The sequence below is a fragment of the Tachyglossus aculeatus genome, chromosome 16, assembly GCF_015852505.1.
Source record: "Tachyglossus aculeatus isolate mTacAcu1 chromosome 16, mTacAcu1.pri, whole genome shotgun sequence".
NCBI lineage: Eukaryota > Metazoa > Chordata > Mammalia > Monotremata > Tachyglossidae > Tachyglossus > Tachyglossus aculeatus.
This window is the reverse complement of record NC_052081.1, coordinates 44,659,802-44,679,246: the sequence shown is the minus strand read 5'-3', so window position 1 is coordinate 44,679,246 and position 19,445 is coordinate 44,659,802. Positions and strand designations below refer to the sequence as shown.

The following is a 19,445-nucleotide window of genomic DNA, read 5'->3' as shown; positions in this document are numbered from 1 at the left end:
GAAGTGACTTGCCCAGAGTCACACAGCTGACAAGTGGTGGAGTTGGGATTTGAACCCACGACTTCTGACTCCAAAGCCCGGGCTCTTTCCACCGAGCCACGCTGCTTCTCTACATTGCTCTGCACATAGTAAGTGCTCAATAAATACGATTGAGTGACAGAAGGGGAGGTGTGTAGCATTGGAGAGTGGAGGGGCGTGAGTGTTCTCTATCTACTAGGCCATGCTGCGGGGGTCTCAACGAAGGTCTCAATGGAGACTTCTCCTTCGGGGTGAGAGGACAGAAGAGGCTTGGTGGGGCCGGGGGAGGTGGCTTGCCCGGGTTGGGGGAAGCCGGGAATAGGTGACGGGATGGGGACTGAGGATAGGAATAGGGGGGAGCCTGGAGCGGGGAATGGAAACCAGGATAGGGGGAGCCGGGAACGGGGAATGGGGACCAAGATGGGGAGGTGGTGAAGTCCCCCCGTGATGGGTAGTTGCTCTTCCCCTCTCCCTGCGGTCCTCGCACGTACTCCCAGAGCGGTTGGAGGGTTGGGAAGAGAGAGGAAGAGGAGAGCCATGGGAGGTGAAGGGTTTGGAGTCTCACAGGGAAGAGGGGTGAGAGAGTAAGGTAACCTCCCGGGCCCAGGAGGGGCGGGGGGCTGGGACCTTTCTTTGGGGGGACACCCCTCCCTCTGGCCCCCTCTTCTCCCCTCTCTACACCTTTCCACTTGGAGTTTCTTCTAGGCCGAAGGCCCCCGCCCCCCTTTCCTGGCAAGTATTGTAATCTCACCCCCATGTCTGTCACATGCTATACTGGCTTCTTTGTTCTTCCTTTCCTAGATGTGAAATTTTGAAACTCTATAGATCGGTTTAATTTCACAGCGCAGTGCGGCTCAGTGGAAAGAGCCCGGGCTTGGGAGTCAGAGGCTATGGGTTCTAATCCAAGCTCCGCTCTTGTCAGCTATGTGACTTTGGTCGAGTCACTTAATTTCTCTGTGCCTCAGTTACCGCATCTGTAAAATAGGAATTAAGACTGTGAGCCTCACGTGGGACAACCTGATCACCTTGTATCCCCCCAGTGCTTAGAACAGTGCTTTGCACATAGTAAGCGCTTAACAAATATCATCATTATTATTACCCACCCCCCTAAAGCATCCCCCCAGCTGGGTGGGGAGCGTCTTCCTGGCTTCCTGGCAATCTGAAAAGAATGACAATGAATGCCACGCAAAGGATACGCGGAACAAGATGCAAATTAGCGTCTGTGATTCCGGAGTCAGCAGCTTGGGGACTTGGTGTAACGGGCCTGCAACCTGCCTGGAGGAGCCTCCCTCGCCCTCCCGACAGCTCCCGTCACCTCCTCCCGCCTCCCGTCCCCTCCCCAGGCTCTTTTAATAATAATTTTGGTATTTGTTAAGCGCTTACTATGTGCAAAGCACTGTTCTAAGCGCTGGGGGGGGGGACACAAGGCGAGCAGGTTGTCCCACATGGGGCTCACAGTCTTAATTCCCATTTTCCAGATGAGGGAACCGAGGCACAGAGAAGTTAAGTGACTTGCCCAAAGTCACACAGCTGACAATTGGAAGAGCTGGATTTGAACCCATGACCTCGGACTCCAAAGCCCGGGCTCTTTCCACTGAGCCACGCCGCTTCTCTTTTGGGGTCGGGGGCTCCCAGAAACCCTCCCCTCCAGAGAATTGCGGGCTCCGGGACGGTTGGAGCTCAATAAATACGATTGATTGATTGAGTGATTGATTGATTGATTGAGTTCCCAGCCCCGGCCGAGTGGGCGCGGCGGGGCTGGGCCTGCAGTTGCGCCGGGTGGCCAGCAGGCGGCAGGAAAGAACCACGTTTCGGGGGCCAAACCGGCTGGGACTCCTGCTCACTCTCGGCGACGACACACAAACACACAAACACACAATCACACACCCACCCTTCTCGGAGAAGCAGCGTGGCTCAGTGGAAAGAGCCCGGGCTCTGGAGTCAGAGGTCATGGGTTCAAATCCCGCCTCCGCCACTTGTCAGCTGGGTGACTTGGGGCGAGTCACTTCACTTCTCTGGGCCTCAGTGACCTCATCTGGAAAATGGGAGGAAGACTGTGAGCACACACCCCCCCCCCCCCCCGCCGTGGGACAACCTGATCACCTTGCATCCTCCCCAGCGCTTAGAACGGTGCTTTGCACATAGTAAAAGCTTAACAAATGCCATTATTATTATTAAGTCAGAGGTCATGGGTTCAAATCCAGCTCCCCCACATAATAATAATAATGATAATGGCGTTTGTTAAGCGCTTACTATGTGCAAAACGCTGTTCTAAGCTCCGGGGAGGTTACAAGAACCATGTTTCGGGGGCCAACCCGACTGACTCCTCACTCTCGGCAACGACCCCCCCCACCATACAAACACACACACACACACACACACACACACACACACACACACACACACACACACACACACACACACACACACACACACACACCCTCCCTCTCAGAGAAGCAGCGTGGCTCAGTGGAAAGAGCCCGGGCTTGGGAGTCAGAGGTCATGGGTTCTAATCCCACTCCCCCACATAATAATAATAATAATGGCATTTGTTAAGCGCTTACTATGTGCAAAGCGCTGTTCTAAGCACCGAGAAGGTTACAAGAACCACGTTTCAGGGGCCAACCCGGCTGACTCCTTCTCACTCTCAGCACCCCCCCAATACACACACACACACACACACACACACGCACACACACACACACACACACACACACCCTCCCTCCCTCCCTCCCTCTCAGAGAAGCAGCGTGGTTCAGTGGAAAGAGCCCGGGCTTGGGAGTCAGAGGTCATGGATTCTAATCCCACTCCCCCACATAATAATAATGGCACTTGTTAAGTGCTTACTATGTGCAAAGCACTGTTCTAAGCGCTGGGGAGGTCACAAGGTGATCAGGTTGTCCCACAGGGGGCTCACAGTCTTCATCCCCGTTTTACAGATGAAGTAACTGAGGCACAGAGAAGTTAAGTGACTCGCCCAAAGTCACCCAGCTGACAATTGGTGGAGCCGGGATTCGAACCCACGACCTCTGACTCCAAAGCCCGGGCTCTTTCCACTGAGCCACGCTGCTTCTTTTACATGTCTGCTGTGACCTTGGGCAAGTCGCTTCACTTCTCTGGGCCTCAGTGAGCTCATCTGGAACATGGGGATTAAGACTGTGAGCCCCACGTGGGACAATCTGATCACCTTGCATCCTCCCCAGCGCTTAGAACGGTGCTTTGCACATAGTAAGTGCTTAACAAATGCCATTATTATTATTATTACTATTATTCTCACCTGTCCAACTGAAAGTAGTATGAACATGACCTCTGGGAGCTTAGCTTAACAATCAATCAATCAATCAATCAATCGTATTTATTGAGCACTTACTGTGTGCAGAGCACTGTACTAAGCGCTTGGGAAGTACAAGTTGGCAACATATAGAGACAGTCCCTACCCAACAGTGGGCTCACAATCTAAAAGGGGGAGACAGAGAACAAAACCAAACATACTAACAAAATAAAATAAATAGAATAGATGTGTCTGCCCACAGTAAGCACTCAATAAATACGATTGAATGAATGAACGAATAGGAGACCTCCTTGTCCATACTTACTACAACTAATAATGGTACTTGTTAAGCACTTCCTATGTGCCAAGCTACGGTAAATGCAAGGTTGGACACAAGCTACGGTAAATGCAAGGTGGGATCCCCGTCCCACGTGGGGCTCACACTCTTAATCCCCATTTTAAAGATGAGGTAACTGAGGCACAGAGAAATGAAGCGACTTGCCCAAGGTCACACAACAGACAAGTGGTGGAACGGGGATTAGACCCTATGACCTTCTGATTCCCAGGCCCGTGCTCTATCCACTAATCCATGCTGCTTCTCGATACTTCCATACTTCCTCCCTCCCACCCAACTTCCCTGACTGTGTCCCTGTCACCTTTTTTCCCAGAAGGAAAGAAGAGCCTGGACAGCATCAGCGGCGCCTCGGTCCTCACTGTCTGATGGAAGCTGGGGCCTCAGGAGCATCAGATACCAGAATAAGAGGAGAGGGGGTCACAGAAAAAGAAGGGGTAGGTGAGGAGGGGCAGCAAGATGAAGGAGAAGCAGCCCACCCAAACCCATGTCTCAAAGACAGAGGACAAGAGCAGATCTGGGTTCTAATCCCTGCTCTGCCACTTGTCTGCTGTGTGACCTTGGGAAAGTCATTTAACCTCTCTGAACCTTATTTAGCTCCTCTGCAAAATGGCAATTAAGACTGTGAGCCCCATGTGGGATATAGACTGTGTTCAACCTCATTAACTTGCATCTACCCCAGTGCTCAGTATAGTGCCTGGCACGTAGTACGTGCTTAAGAAATTCCATAGGAAAAAAAAAAAAGTAGGGAACGGAGGCCTTGGCTTCAGCTGGGAGAAGGTGGGAGAGGAGGAAGGAGGGAGTGCATTTCTGGTCCACGTGGAGGTTGTTTCTGGTGTCAGTATATGGGGGAGACTGAGGTGCTGTTTGTGTGCTCTTTGTGTGTTTCCTTGTGGCTCTAAATGTGTGGGCCATTTGTGTGTTTTTTCCTGTGTGAGTACCTGTTCGTCTGAGTGTGTATCTGTAGGTGTGTGTGTGTGTGTGTGTGTGTGTGTGTGTGTGTGTGTGTGTGTGTGTGTGTGTGTGTGTTGGGGCTTATCCAGGCTCTACTGTTTCCTCTAATATCCCTGAGGAGGTGAGAAGAGGAAAAGGAGACCCAGACCAGGGCATCTCAAGGAACACGTCTTCCAGCTCTGTTTTATTGTACTCTCCCAAGCACATAGTAAGTGCTCAGTAAATACCAATAATTGATTGATTGATTGATTGATGGCAGGGTCCAATTTCTGACTAACTAGCCCCCTTTGTTCATCCCCTCTCCCAGCTCCACAGCACTTATAATAATAATGATGGCTTTTATTAAGTGCTTACTATGTGCAAAGCACTGTTCTAAGCGCTGGTGAGGTTACAAGGTGATCAGATTGTCCCATGGGGGGCTCACAGTCTTAATCCCCATTGTACAGATGAGGTAACTGAGGCACAGAAAAGTTAAGTGACTTGCCCAGAGTCACACAGTACATAGCTGTAATTTATTTATTGATAGTAATGTCTGTCTCCCCTTCTAGTCTATAAGCACATTGTGGTAAGGGAATATCTCCGTTTAATGTTGCATTGTACTCTCCCAAGCGCTTAGTACAGTGTTCTGCACACAGAAAGCACTCAATAAATACGAATGAGCCCACTGTTGGGTAGGGACCGTCTCTATATGTTGCCAACTTGTACTTCCCAAGCGCTTAGTACAGTGCTCTGCACACAGTAAGCGCTCAATAAATACGATTGAATGAGTGAATGAATGAATGGATGGATGGATGGATGGATGGATGGATGAATGAAGATTTTGCCCCATGAGAAGCCCGGATTCAGCTCCTAGAGGGACGGAGCGCCTGATTGCTCCCCAGAAACTGTGCATGCATGATACTTCCCAAGCGCTTAGTACAGTGCTCTGCAAGCGTTCAATAAATACGACTGAATGAATGAATACCCCAAAATGCTCTCACAGCAACTGTCTCCACTTGGTTTTCTCCATCAAGCCTGGATCCTCACTGAACTGATGAGGAAATGGAAGTCCAGAGAGGCTAAGTCACCTGCCCAAGGTCACACAGCACGCCAATACCTCTTGAACCTGGGGCTCTTGCCTCCATCTTTCCAGTGGTTTTAACCCTTCCATTCCCAGGAGGGAACTGTTCGGGTTGGGAGCTCTCCCTCTCCCACTCACCCCCCTGGTAAGGAGGGGGAAACTAGTTTGGATCAGTCAGCCCCTGGAGCCTCAGGCTAAGCCTGAGAAGCAGCGTGGCTCAGTGGAAAAAGCCCGGGCTTTGAAGTCAGAGGTCATGGGTTCAAATCCCGACTCCACCACTTGTCAACTGTGTGACTTTGGGCAAGTCACTTAACTTCTCTGGGCCTCAGTTCCCTCCTCTGTAAAAAAAATGGGGATGAAGACTGTGAGCCCCACGTGGGGACAACCTGATCACCTTGTAAATTCCCCAGCGCTTAGAACAGTGCTCTGCACATAGTAAGCGCTTAATAAATGCCATTAAAAATAAAAAAAGCCTGGCTACTTCTCTGTCCTTGAATCACAGCAACTGTCCCTCCCCCTACCCAGTTCCCGGTCCCTCCAGCTGGCCAAGGGGAATCGGAGGAGGGAGTAGAGCAGGAGGGTGGCAGGGAGGCCTGCAGGGAATCGGGGTGAAGCAGATCCCAAAGAGCCGTCAATTGGAACTAGGTGAATTAGCTTGGGTCACTCGTCTCCTTTTCTCCAGTGAGGCGGCCCCTTGGGCACATCCACCGACCTTCCGAGGAGACCCGGCTCTCCTAACCCCTCCCTAGGGGCCCCGGGCCTGATGAGATCCAGAATTGAGGATCAGGGGCAGGAGTTCTGAAACTGGAGCCTGGGTCTGGGGGCAGAGCTTAGGGCACCCAAGGGACCGGGCAAAGGGAAATGACAGGTGGAGGTTTATTTGAGGTTTCTCCTTCCATCCTTCCCCCCCATATGTACTTTGGAGGCCCTGTCCAGAACTCTGCTTCCACCCCAGCTGTCCATCAGTGCTGTCCGCCCCCTACCTCTTTCCTGGAGTGGGAGGAGCAGCGTGGCTCAGTGGAAAGAGCCCGGGCTTTGGAGTCGGAGGTCATGGGTTCAAATCCCGGCTCCGCCACTTGTCAGCTGTGTGACTTTGGGCAGGTCACTTCACTTCTCTGGGCCTCAGTTCCCTCATCTTGTAAAATGGGGATGAGGACTGTGAGCCCCCCGTGGGACAACCTGATCACCTTGTATCCTCCCCAGCGCTTAGAGCAGTGCTTTGCACGTAGTAAGCGCTTAATAAATGCCATAATAATAATGCACACAGTAAGCGCTCAATAAATACGATTGATGATAATAATAATAATAATAATAATAATAGACCAGGGCCCCGGGCCTTGGGGAGGAGGGATTGGGGGGAAGGAGAGGAGGGGCTGGGAGGGCCGGGTCCTCCCCTCCCCAGGCTCCTCCTCCTCCTCCTCCTCCTCCTCGGGGCCGCCCGGCCTGGGTCTGGAGGAGCAGGGAGCCTCCTCCTTTCCCGGCTCCGTCGCTGTCCGGCCCGGCCGGCCGGCCTCCGGCCCCAAGCCTCCTGTCCGGCCCGCCGCTCCCCGCGCCCAGGGCACAGGGACCCCAAGCCCTCGGGGGGCAGAGGAGGGCGGACAGAGGCTGGTCCCTGCCACCCCTCTCCCCCCTGGCAGCCCCCGGAGCTGAGGTGGATGCCGCCCCCGTCCCCGCCGCCGCAGCAGCAGCAGCAGCCGGAGCGGGGGGCAGAGGAGTGGGGGGCAGAGGAGTGGGGGGCAGAGGAGTGGGGGGCAGAGGAGGAGAGGGGGGCAGAGGAGGAGGAGGGGGTAGAGGAGAGGGGGGCAGAGGAGAGGGGGGCAGAGGAGGAGGAGGGGGCAGAGGAGAGGGGGGCAGAGGAGAGGGGGGCAGAGGAGGAGAGGGGAGCAGAGGAGGAGGAGGGGGCAGAGGAGGAGGGGGCAGAGGAGAGGGGGGCAGAGGAGGAGAGGGGGGCAGAGGAGGAGAGGGGGGCAGAGGAGGAGGAGGGGGCAGAGGAGGAGAGGGGGGCAGAGGAGGAGGAGGGGGCAGAGGAGGAGAGGGGGGCAGAGGAGGAGGAGGGGGCAGAGGAGGAGGAGGGGGCAGAGGAGGAGGGGGCAGGGGAGGAGAGGGGGGCAGAGGAGGAAGAGGGGGCAGGCCCTGCTGTCCGCGGTGCTGAGATGCGGGCTGCCCGGGGCCGGCGGGCAGCGGGCGGGAGGCGGCTGTGAGCGAGCGCCCGGCCCGGCCCACAGGAGCCCCCCGCCGGCTGGGCAGGGCCCGGGGGGCCGGGGGGGGGGGCCCGGGGAGCGGAGGCGCCATGCGGGCGGGCCGGGCCCCGGACGCCTCGCTGCTCTACATTCCCGCCGCGCTGCTCGTCTACTTCAGCTCTGCCAGCCTCTTCCTGGTGGAGGCGGGTAAGCCGGGCCCGGGCCCGGGGCGGCGGGGGGCGGGGGGAGGGGGGGCTGCGGCACCGACGGGGTTAACGCCCGGGCGGGGGGTTCCGGGGACGGGGCTGCTCCGGGGCCTGCCCTTGGGGGAGAACCCGGGGGGGCCCCGGGGAGGGCAGGGCCCCAGCAGAGGGGAGCGGCTGGGGGCAAGGCCGCCTGCTCGTCCGCCCACCAGGGACGGGATGGGACGGAATGGGACGGGACGGGAGGGGACGGGAGCCCCGGGGGCTGGGAGCGCAGGAGCCCCGGGGGCTGGGAGCCCAGGAGCCCAGGAGCCCAGGAGCCCCGGAGGCTGGGAGCCCAGGAGTACAGGAGCCCCTGGGGCCGGGAGCACAAGAGCCCAGGAGCCCCGGGGGCTGGGAGACCAGGAGCAAAGGAGCAAGGAGCCCAGGAGCCCAGGAGCCCAGGAGCCCCGGGGGCCGGGAGCCCAGGAGCGCAGAAGCCCCGGGAGCTGGGACCACAGGAGTACTGGGGGCTGGGACCCCAGGAGCACAGGAGTCCCGGGGGCTGGGAGCCCAGGAGCCCAGGAGCACAGGAGTCCCGGGGGCTGGGAGCCCAGGAGCACAGAAGGAGTCCCGGGGGCTGGGAGCCCAGGAGCACAGAAGGAGGAGTCCCGGGGGCTGGGAGCCCAGGAGCACAGAAGGAGTCCCGGGGGCTGGGAGGCTAGGAGCATAGGAGTCCCGGGGGCTGGGAGCCCAGGAGCCCAGGAACCCAGGAGCCCAGGAGCCCCGGGAACTGGGAGCACAGGAGCACCGGGGGCTGGGAGGTCAGGAGCATCGGAGCACTGGGGGCTGGGAGCTCAGGAGCACCAGGAATTCGGAGCACAGGAGCCCTGGATAGAGGGCCGGGGACTCAGAGCGCTGGGAAGGCTGGAGACCAGGAAACAGCATCCAGGGCCAGTGGCCCCTGCATCGGAGACAGAGGCTGGGGGCCGGGGGATGGGGATGGGGATGGGACCAGGGGCCTGGCTGGGGCTGAAAGTCGAGGGCTGGGGCTGGGGGCTGGGGCTGGAGACTGGGACTTTGGGGCCGGGAGACGGGGCTGGCGCTCGGGCTAGGGGCTGGGGGTTCGAGGACGGGGGCCGGGGCTGGGACTGGGGGCTGAAAATGGGGGGCCAGGGCCAGGGGCTGGGGCTGAAGGTACACCTGTCTGCCCTGTTGTAGGTCAATGTCTCTCCCAGGCCCCTGTGTCCCCTCCCCAGACCCGGCCCCGGGCCCGAGAGTGAGCCAGAGCCCTGCACAACTAGAGGGTTAGAAAAGGCACAGGATCCAGGGATGGTTTGGGTATTTTTTGGGGGTGGGGGAGGTCCTCAAGGAGACGTTTCTCTCCAACCCCATACAGTGAGTCCCTTTCCCACTTCAGTTCCTGAGCACACACGGCCTCCAGGTCAACTCGATCCAGCCCCTCCTCCCCGCCACTGTCTCTGCACTAATTCAGCAAGAGGAGGGATCACTAAATCCCTCCTGGGCAGCTGGGCGCTCGCCGAGAGAGAGAGAGAAAGAGAGAGAGAGAGAGAGAGAGAGAGAGAGAGAGAGAGAGAGAGAGAGAGAGAGAGAGAGAGAATACATGAATGGGTGAGAGTAGGTGTCTGTGTGTTGCTTTGTGTGGGCCTGTGTTTTGAGGGGGTCCTGAAAGGGATGTTTCATAGGGGGCTGGTCATAAATAGGAAAGCATATTTTCTTCCTCTCTCAATCTCTCTGTCCCCCTATCTCTCTCTGTCATGCACACACACACACAGACACACACACACCACACACACCAGCAACAGCAGGAACAGCACCCTATAACTCCTCCAGGCCAGCCTGGATGTGGCAGAGATCCTAAAGAGGAAAGGGGACCAGAGGAGGAGATTCCAGCCCCCTCCCTAGGCCCCCAAATCCTTCAGCCCATCTTTGTATACTGTAGCTTCAAACTGGCACCAGCCTTCTGGTGGGGGCTCCTGGCCTGGAGGTTCCCTGTGCCCCCTACCCACCCGGGCAGGTTCTCTGCCCAGTAGACGGGGCAGGAGGATGCCCCACCAGATCCACCCAGAGCCCCCTCCTTTCCTCTCCCTCCCCGTTCTGCTTCCCATCCCAGCTGCACCTGCTCTTTCAGGGACTCCTCCCTGGGGGTTGGTTTATTATTCATTCATTCATTCATTCAGTCGCATTTATTGAGCGCTTACTGTGTGCAGAGCACTATACTAAGCGCTTGGGAAGTACAAGTTGGTGACATTTAGAGACTTATTACTACTACTACTAATAATGATGGTATTTGTTAAGCACTATGTGCCAAGCACTGTTCTAAGCACTGGGATAGATGCAAGGTAATTAGGTTGTTCCACGTGGCGCTCACAGTCTTCATCCTCATTTTACAGATGAGGTAACTGACGCACAGAGAAGTCAACTGACTTGCCCAAGATCACCCTTTTTTTCCCACCACCTGCCCTACCCATGCTCCTCCAACCTCTGCTGCTTGGCCCTCTCACCCAGGCTGGTGGGAGTCCCTGCAGCCCCTGGCCAGCAGGGAGAGGGTTTGCCCGAGCTTCTTCCTCAATCTGGGAGGAGGCTTTCCCAACTGTAGAGGAGGCTGAGGCCCAAGACCACTGGGCTTCTTTCTGGAACTCCGGAATGGGGCCACCTGGGGCCTCGGTAGCTCCCCTGCCATTTTCACTCCCAACCCTCCCCCTAGGCAGGAGAGCAAGGAGGTTGGTCCAGACCATTTCTTGCCCAGAGGGACAGGACTAGGGGAGCCCCTCAACCCTTGGGGTTGGAGTGGGCACTCCCTGGAACCCAGGGAGTCCAGGCTGGAGTCACACTCTGAAGTTCCCTGGAGTTCAAGATGCGGGGGGCGGGGGGCGCGTTGGGAGAGGGAGGAGCAGGAAACGCCCGCCCCCCCAGCCCCAGGTTCCCGAAACCCTGTTGTCTCCTCCAGGTGCCACCAAGCCTGTGGGAGATGGGATGACTCAGGCTTCATCTCTCCCCCGCGCTCCCACGTCAGCTGCCTGTGCCCTTTGACCTTTTTGATGCCAAGGTCAATGGATCAGGGAAGGTCACAGCTTCTCCAGGGTCAGGCCCCAGGCTCCCATTTGACCTTTTTTTTTCTGAATGGGGTGGGAGGGGGGATTGGTGGTCCAAGATGGGGTCTACGGGCCCGAGGGAGGGAGGGGATTGGTGGAGAGAGACCTGGTTTCTGTCCTAGGACTGACGCAGGCTCCTCCCCACAGTTTGCTTGGCTGCCAAGGAGGCCCAGCTCAGCCCCGGGCCCACGTGCCTCTGTTATGAATCAGCGGCGGCCGTCCCCACCCGCCCCCCCTGAACCTGGGCCCAATCAGCCCTGACCCCGAGCCCGTTCCTTTCTCGGCATGACCAGAGTGCAGAGTGGCATCTCAGGAACCCCTTACTGTCCTCTGGTCCCTACCTGGTAGTGCCCACCCCAGTCACCAAGAGGCTCATCCTGCTGCCCAGCATGAGGGACCCCTAGTCTGGAGGCTGGAGCAGAGGTTCTGTGGTTGCCACAGGCCCCTCGCCGAGGCTCCAGATAGCAGAGACCTTGACCCCTCTCCCCTCATCTTCCCTGGGATGAAAACGAGGGGGTGGCATCTGGATGGGACCCTAAGCCTCTTGCAATGGGGCTAGAGAGAGCTGGGGTGAGGTCACTTCCTCTCTCTGCCCCAGGGAGGGCAGAAAGGGGAAGAAGGGGATGGCATCAGGGTGGAGCAGCCAAGGATGAGCCACTCCCCAGCCTCCCCCTGAGATCCCCTCCCACCCTCCCACCCGCTGACATCAGCAGCCATAAGTACAGTGCTCTGCACATAGTAAGTGCTCAATAAATATGATTGATTGATTAATTGATTCAGCAGCCTCCCTAGAAGGATGGGACCACAGCTCCAGAGTCCCAGCAGAGCCTGGATGACCAGGCAGGTCCCAGGCCCCGGGGTCTGCCCCAGGGATGGAGAAGTTTGGGGCAAGCCTGGGTAGTGCCTCAGTTTCCCCTAATATACGATGGTCCCAGAGGCCAGCCAGGGCTCTCCTGGGATAGATCAAGGTAGCCAGGGCTCACCCCTGCCTTTTGATTACTAGACATTTCTGTCTCTCTCTCTGAGGCTCACTCTGCCTCTCCCTGAAAACACCCGGTGGACTCTCCCCAAGGCCGCACCAACGTGCTCTCTGGCCTGATCATTACATTGTGGGGGCAGGCAGCTGTGGCCAGGAGAGAGGACTGGGGAACGTGGGAGGATCCATCCGGGATCTCTGGATCTCTACGTTTCTATCTCCCTGGGCCTTTTTCTCCGTGATTCTATCTCTCTCTGTTTCTCTGACTCTCCAGGTTTTTACCTGTCTGAATCTCTATCTCTCTGGGTCTTTGCATCTCTTTTGGTCTCCGTCTCTCTCTGGGTCTCTCTGGGGCTATTTCTCCACGTTTCTGTCTTTGTGTGTCTCTGACTCTCTGGGTTTTGTCTGTGTGAGTCTCTGTCTCTCTGTATTTCTTTTTCTCTGGGTCTTAACCTCTCTTCGGGTCTCTCCGTGTTTCTATCTCTCTGGGCCAATTTCTCCACGTTTCTTTCTCTGTGTGTCTGACTCTCCGAGTTTTTGTTTATCTGAGTCTCCATCTCGTTGGCTCTTTCTCTCTCTCTTTGTCTGTCTCTCTGTCTCTGGGCTCCTAGCTCTCTTTGGTTTACATTCAGCATCTCTCCAGGTATGCCTGGATGTTTAATCCACACAGAATCTTCTCCCCACTCCCTTCTGCCTGACCCCATTGGGTGGGCTCCCTCTGGGTGAGTCCCTGAGACTCATCTGAGACTTTGGTTGTGGGGCGGGATGACTAGAAGAGCAGCTGTTGTGCCCTCAGCCCCGGCTCAGATTCTTACCTCGACCATCTCTCCCTCGCTCCAGACAGTCCCTCCGCCCCGGTCAATGTCACCGTCAAACACCTGAAGGCCAACTCGGCCGTGGTGAGCTGGGACGTTCTGGAAGACGAGGCGGTGATTGGATTTGCCATCTCTCAGCAGGTAAGGTCGAGGCCTGGGGCCGGGGGCTGGAGAGAACAGGGACAGGGTAGGAGGCGGAGGGGAGGGGGCTTTGGAGGGAAAGGAAGGGGGTCGTGGGAGGAGGGGAAGGGTGGAGCAGTGAGGGAGAGGAAAGGGGGCAGGGGGTGCACTAATCAAACTGACTCTCTTCCTCCCTTCGAAGCCCTACTGAGAGCTCACCTCCTCCAGGAGGCCTTCCCAGACTGAGTCCCACCTTATCCTCTGCTCCTCCTCCCCTCCCCATCGCCCCCACTCCCTCCTTCTGCCCTCTCCCCCTTTCCCCTCCCCACAGCACTTGTGTATATTTGTACATATTTATTACTCTCTTTATTTTATTAATGATGCACATATATCTATAATTCCATTTATTTTGATGGTTTTGACGCCTGTCCACTTGTTCTGTTTTGCTGTCAGTCTCCCCCCTTCGAGACTGTGAGCCCGTTGTTGGGTAGGGACCGTCTCTCTATGTTGCCGAATTGTACTTTCCAAGCGCTTAGTACAGTGCTCTGCACACGGTAAGCGCTCAGTAAATACGATTGAATGAATGAATGAAGGCTGACGAGGGGTGGCGTGGATGGGGGAGGAGAGAGAAGGGGGGTCGTCGGGGGAGGGCAGGGGGAGGCGCCAGCTTTGCTCTCAACTCTGCAGAAGAAGGACGTGAGGATGCTCCGCTTCATCCAGGAAGTGAACACGACGACGCGGTCGTGCGCACTGTGGGACCTAGAGGAGGACACGGAGTACATCGTCCACGTGCAGGCCATCTCCATCCAGGGCCAGAGCCCCGCCAGTGAACCGGTCCTCTTCAAGACCCCCCATGAGGCCGAGAAGTTGGCCTCCAAGAATAAAGGCAGGAGGGCAGGGCCGGAAGGGGCAGCGGGGTGGGATGGCCTGGGGTGGAGAAAGCCTGGTGGGCTCCAACGGGCCCAAATCCTCCCCTGCTACCACCCCACCCCCAGAGCGGGCAAGCTTCTTGCCCCTGGTGCCCTGGCCACCATGACGGGAGGGAGGTGAGGGTGTCATTGGTGCCTCTCTTCCTTGGGTCTGGCCTGTGGCTAAGGGGACAGAGGTGTAGGGACTCTCGGGAGAGGGTGGTCCTGGGAGGAAGAGAGGGGAAGGTGGGGAGAGGCCAGGAACTCAGACTCCCTTTCCCACTGGCAGACGAGGTGACGATGAAGGAGATGGGGAACAAGGACCAGCAGCTGAGGACGGGCGAGGTGCTCATCATCGCAGTGGTTCTGTTCATGTGGGCGGGTGAGTCCTGCGGGTGTGGGGTCCTTACCCCTTCTCCTTCTCCTCCACCCCCCAAAACCCAGACTCCATGAAGCAAGGAGGCCCCCCACCTCCTCCCAGAGGGACCCGTGAGAAATTTGGAGATCCTTGGCTGGGGTAACCATGGGACCCCAGAGGTCCTGTCCCCAGTGGCTCAGGGCCTGGGAGGTTGCAGAATAATAATAATAATAATAATTATTATTATTATTATTATTATTATTATTTTGGTATTTGTTAAGTGCTTATTATGTGCGAAGCACTGTTCTAAGCACTGGGGAGGATACAAGGTGATCAGGTTGTCCCGTGTGGGGCTCACAATCTTAATCCCCATTTTACAGATGAGGTAACTGAAGCACAGATAAATTAAGTGACTTGCCCAAAGTCACACAGCTGACAAGCGGCGGAGCTGGGATTTGAACCCATGACCTCTGACTCCCAAGCCCGAGCTCTTTCCACTGAGCCACGCTGCTTCCCAGAAGACCCCGCGGGGTCCCGGCTCCCTTCCCTGGGTGACTCAACTGCGGAAAAGCATCCAGTAATCATAATAACAATAATAATACCTATGGTCCTTGTTAAGCACTTACTATATGCCAAGCATTGTTTTAAGCTCTGGGGTAGAGTCAAGTTAATCAGGTTGGACATAGTCCCTGTCCCTCATGGGGCTCATACTCTTAATCCCCATTTTACAGATGAGGTAACTGAGGCCCAAAGAAGTTAAGCGACTTGCCCAAGGTCACACAGCAGACATGTGGTGGAGCCAGGATTAGAACCCAGGTCCTTCTGATTCCCAGGCCCGTGCTCTGTCCATTAAGCCACACATGAAGCCGGGAGCCTCCTGGATCCACTCGGGAGGTCTCTCCAGGTGGATAAGGTGGGGGGGAGAGGGAGGGAAGGGAGAGGGTTCCTGTTCCACAGAGGGTGTATTGCAGGGGGAGATGAATGACAGGACTGGGAGGCCTCTCAGAGATCATCTTTTTGCAGTCCCCTGCCTCCATGTCCCCCCGCCACCCCCAAGGGCTCTACCCTGGGAGCCCAGCTCCCTCCCAGCTCCCTTCCCATCTCTCCTGCCTTCCTCCCCACCTATAGGAGTCATAGCCCTCTTCTGCCGGCAGTATGACATCATCAAGGACAATGAGCCAAACAACAATAAGGAAAAAGCCAAGAGTCCGTCGGAGAGCAGCACCCCAGAGCACCAGGGCGGGGGCCTCCTGCGCAGCAAGGTGAGGGGCTAGCAGGCTTAGTGGGGTCCAGCAGGTCAGTAGGGTCAGCAGGATTAGTAGGGCCAGTGATGTCAAGGGGACCGACCAGGGGCAGCAGGACCAGTGGGGCTAGTGGGGTCATCCAGGACCAGTGGGGTCAGGGAGCTCAGCAAGGTCAGTGGGACAAGTGGAATCAGTTAGGCCATCAGGGTCAGTGGGGGCCAGCAGGGTCAACGGGGCCAGGATCCCACCCATTCCAGCTCCGGGTGGCCTGGAGCTGTGGGGCCTGGAGAGCATTCTCCTAGGATACTTCTGGCCCAGGGACCGCAGAGACCCCAGCTGGGTTCATAGTAATGATGGTTTTCTTTAAGCGCTTACTATATGCCAGGCACTGCTCTAAGCACTGGGGTAGATAGAAGATAATCGGGTTGGACACAGTCCCTGTCCCACATAGGGCTCACAGTCTTAATCCCCATTTTGCAGATGAGGGAACCGAGGCGCAGAGAAGTGAAGTGACTTGCCCAAGATCACACAGCAGACAAGTGGCAGAGTCGGGATTAGAACCCATGACCTTCTGACTCCCCGCCCCGTGCTCTATCCACTAGGCCATGTTGGGTTGATGCCTTCGGCTGAGGTGGGGAGGACGTTGATGGAAAGGAGCCTCACAGCTCCACACTCTCTCCCCCCAATTCTGGATGGGACTTTCCCAGATGGGGAAGACTCTTGAGAGTCAGGAAGCCTCCTCCCCCCCTCCCCCCCCCCCCCATATCATTCTCCAGTCTCGACCCCTCTCCCACTACGAGGAGTCAGCAGACCAGGGTTCTACTCATTCTTTCATTCATTCAATCATATTTATTGAGCGCTTACTGTGTGCAGAGCACCATACCAAGTGCTTGGAAAATACAATTTGGCAATGGAATTGTTCTAGTCTTTGCTGTGGTATTTGGACAAGTCCCTCACTTCTCTAGGCCCTGGTTTCTCCCTGTAAAACAGACCCGATCACCCCTGTCCTCCCAGGGGAATGGGGAAATAGTAATACGACAACTGATGCCCCCTGAGCTCTTTTTCTCTCTCTCCGTCTCCCCTGCGCCTTCACACTCTGGCTTGCTCTCTTCCTCCTAATTCTCAGGTCTTGCTCTTTCCCACTAAAGCTTCCACTCATGCCTCACATCCCCCTCCCAGGCCTTTCTGGTAATATACAAAATGGTAGGTAAAAGATAATCAGGTCAGGCAGAGTCCCTGTTCCACACAGGGCTCACAGTCCAAGTAGGAGGGAGAGAGAACAGGCATTGAATCTACATTTGACAGATGAAGAAACTAAAGCTCAGAGAAACAAACTGGCTTGCCCAAGGTCACACAGCAGGCAAGTGATAGAGCAGAGATTAGATCCCACGTCCTCTGACTCCCAGACACGTGTTGTTTCCACTAGGCCACTCGGCTTCTCTGGCTGAAGGGAGGAGGAGGAGGGGGCTGGGAGAATGGGAAGGAAGGAGGGAAGAAAGGACAGCAGGGAATAAGCAATGAACCTCCGTAGAGGCCATCTTCATTTCCAGCTGGTCGTCTTTAGCCTCCCACACCCAACCCAAACTAAGAGTTCTTCCTGTCCCATCCTCTCCCCCAACCTCCCTCTGCCGGGGTCTCTTCCCCCCGGACCTCCCCACCTCCGGGCCAAATGCCAAACCCTCTGTCTGGCCTGGTGGATCCCGGAGACTTCTCTCATTTGTCTTCCCGCCTCCCCTCCTCTTCCAGTTTCCCAAACAAAAGCCCTCGGTGAACATCATTGAAGCATGACCGCCTGCCTGCCTGCCTGCCTTCCTGCCTGCGGGAGAAGGCCTCCCCACCCCACTGCTCCGTCTCCGCACGTCCCGGGGGGGACGGGGGGACAGGGGCCCGCAGAGCAGCTTGGAAAGAGAACAGCCACCGCTGAACATTCCCGACCCCCCGACCTGTCCCTGCCCGGGGATGGTGGCTCCTCAGAAAGCCGAATCCTGCAAAAAAAAAAAATGAAAGGCCCGATCCTGAGGAAGAGAAGGCTCTGAAAACAGTTTGGTGGGCTGGGCAACCCCAGAAAGCTGAATCCTGCAAAAAAAAAAAAAAAAAGGCCCAACCCCGGGGAAGGAGAAGGCTCTGAAAACACTCTGGTGGGCCGGGTGACCCCATGTCCGGCTCCGGCTCCCCTGGGCCCCTCCTCTCCCACCAGACCAATCTTCTGCCTTCGGCTCCCTTCAGGCCTGATCTTCCCTTCCAGGGAAATGCACAACGTTTTCTGAGATTTCCTGCCTTTCGGTCTCCACTCCCTAGGGACCAGACCGAGCCTGGCCGTGCCCGGCCTCCGACCCACACCCCTGCGACTCGAGGTCCAGGGATACAGAAGCAGGCGGAGTTTTGCAGGGGGTGTGGACCTGATGGCCGTTCATTTCTTCCCCAGAGGATTCCAAGGCTCCTCTCTGGGTGAGGGCATCGGGGGGACTGCCATCATCACCCCATCTCACCTCGCTGTCTGTGCTCCTGTGCCCCGTGTCTCTGTGTCTCCATCACTAATGAGCAGGCTGGGATCTCCAGCTCCATCAGAGGCCAAAGGGGAAGGCAGGGGTGAGAAGAACACAAGAGCCCAGGCTTGTGTCTCCATCTCTGGAACGAAATTCCACTGGCCCCATCGACCCGGCAGCCTGGTGGCTCTGGTTTGAGGCCCAGCCTGGACTGGGCCATTCGTCGGCTCTTTCCTAGGGCTTGGAGAGCACTGGGAGGGATGGGGCGGGGCAGGCCTGGCCTCCTCTCTCTCTCCCCACCGCCACCGCCCTCTCCACCTCATGACACCACCTTGTCCGGGGCTGAGGGAAAGCCACTGCCTGACGCCGGCGTCGCACCTCCAGGTCCTGGAGGCAGAGCAGGACCAGGGGTCTCTCGCTCACCTGATTCACACCCAACCCCCCGTGGGGACCACACGTCAAGGTTACCAGTGACCGATGGTGCTCGCAATGATGGGTAGGGAGTGTGGATTGAAGACACCAAAGGAGAGAGGGGTCTAGACTAACAGGTCTAAGGTGCGAGGACCCTCTGTACCCTATGTGGCACTGCCACCAGAGAGTAAGAGGCAGGGCAGCGGGTACCCACGAGAGCACCCAAGCCAGGGGGCTGCGGGTCCCTGCCCACAGACCGAAGCTCCGTCTCGACAACCTTAAGAAGCTCTCACTAGCCTAGGCCTTCACCGTCTCCATACTCTTCTTCAGCCTTCCCGGAGCGGTGCGCGTAGGAGGGAGGTGGTGAGACTTATCCCGAGGAGGGATTTCAACATCAAGGGCTTCCCCAGTGCCAGCGAGGGAAGGGAGGGTTCAAATCCATTGTCGTGTAACTTCCATCCTTGCTGAACGGGGGGCTAGGAGGCGAGCCTCCTTAGGGGAGAGGGCAATACCTCTTGATCCAGTTAGAGCAATAACCGATTTTTAATGTACAATAAAAAACAAAAAAGCACATAGAAGGGGCGTCCTGGTCTTCCTTTCTCCCGCCCTCCCACCCCCGCCACCCTGTCTTTCCTGCAGCCTGCATCGCGCGTGATGGATGGATGGAGGAGGAGGCGGAGCTGATTTTGAAGGAGAAAGAGTCGATCGTTTCTCTCCGTCTCCCTCTGCGGCGCCCGGGGAAGGTGCCCGCCAGCAGGACCCGGAGCTGAAGTGGAGCGGAGCTGGAGACGGGAGGATGGAGGGGGAAAACTGGGACAGATGGGGGTGGCATGTGCGGGAGGAGAAAATAGCTGCTCCATCGTCATCCTAGGGGAGATGGGCCCCCGACCCCCCACTGCCAAGAAAGTCAGGTGGGGGTATGGGAATGGGGAGAAGAGAGGGCTGGGGGAGGGAGGGAGGTCTGAATTTGGGGGTACTGAATTTCCGGGATACA

The 19,445-nt window shown here is 57.0% G+C and overlaps 1 protein-coding gene across 2 annotated transcripts; it reads left to right on the top strand.

Moving 5' to 3' along the window:
* The first annotated feature begins 7,945 nt into the window (after positions 1-7,945).
* Positions 7,946-19,019, top strand: FNDC5 (fibronectin type III domain containing 5). Of its 2 annotated transcripts, XM_038758093.1 has the most exons (7): positions 8,007-8,042; positions 10,989-11,122; positions 12,950-13,065; positions 13,732-13,930; positions 14,242-14,334; positions 15,439-15,572; positions 17,301-19,019. In XM_038758093.1, the coding sequence occupies exons 2-7, from the start codon at positions 11,080-11,082 to the stop codon at positions 17,340-17,342; spliced, it is 627 nt and encodes a 208-aa protein (XP_038614021.1). In that variant the 5' UTR covers positions 8,007-8,042; positions 10,989-11,079; the 3' UTR covers positions 17,343-19,019. The 2 variants fall into 2 exon arrangements, with proteins under 2 accessions (XP_038614020.1, XP_038614021.1); XM_038758092.1 differs by lacking the exon at positions 10,989-11,122 and having other exon boundaries at positions 7,946-8,042.
* Positions 19,020-19,445: the final 426 nt, after the last annotated feature.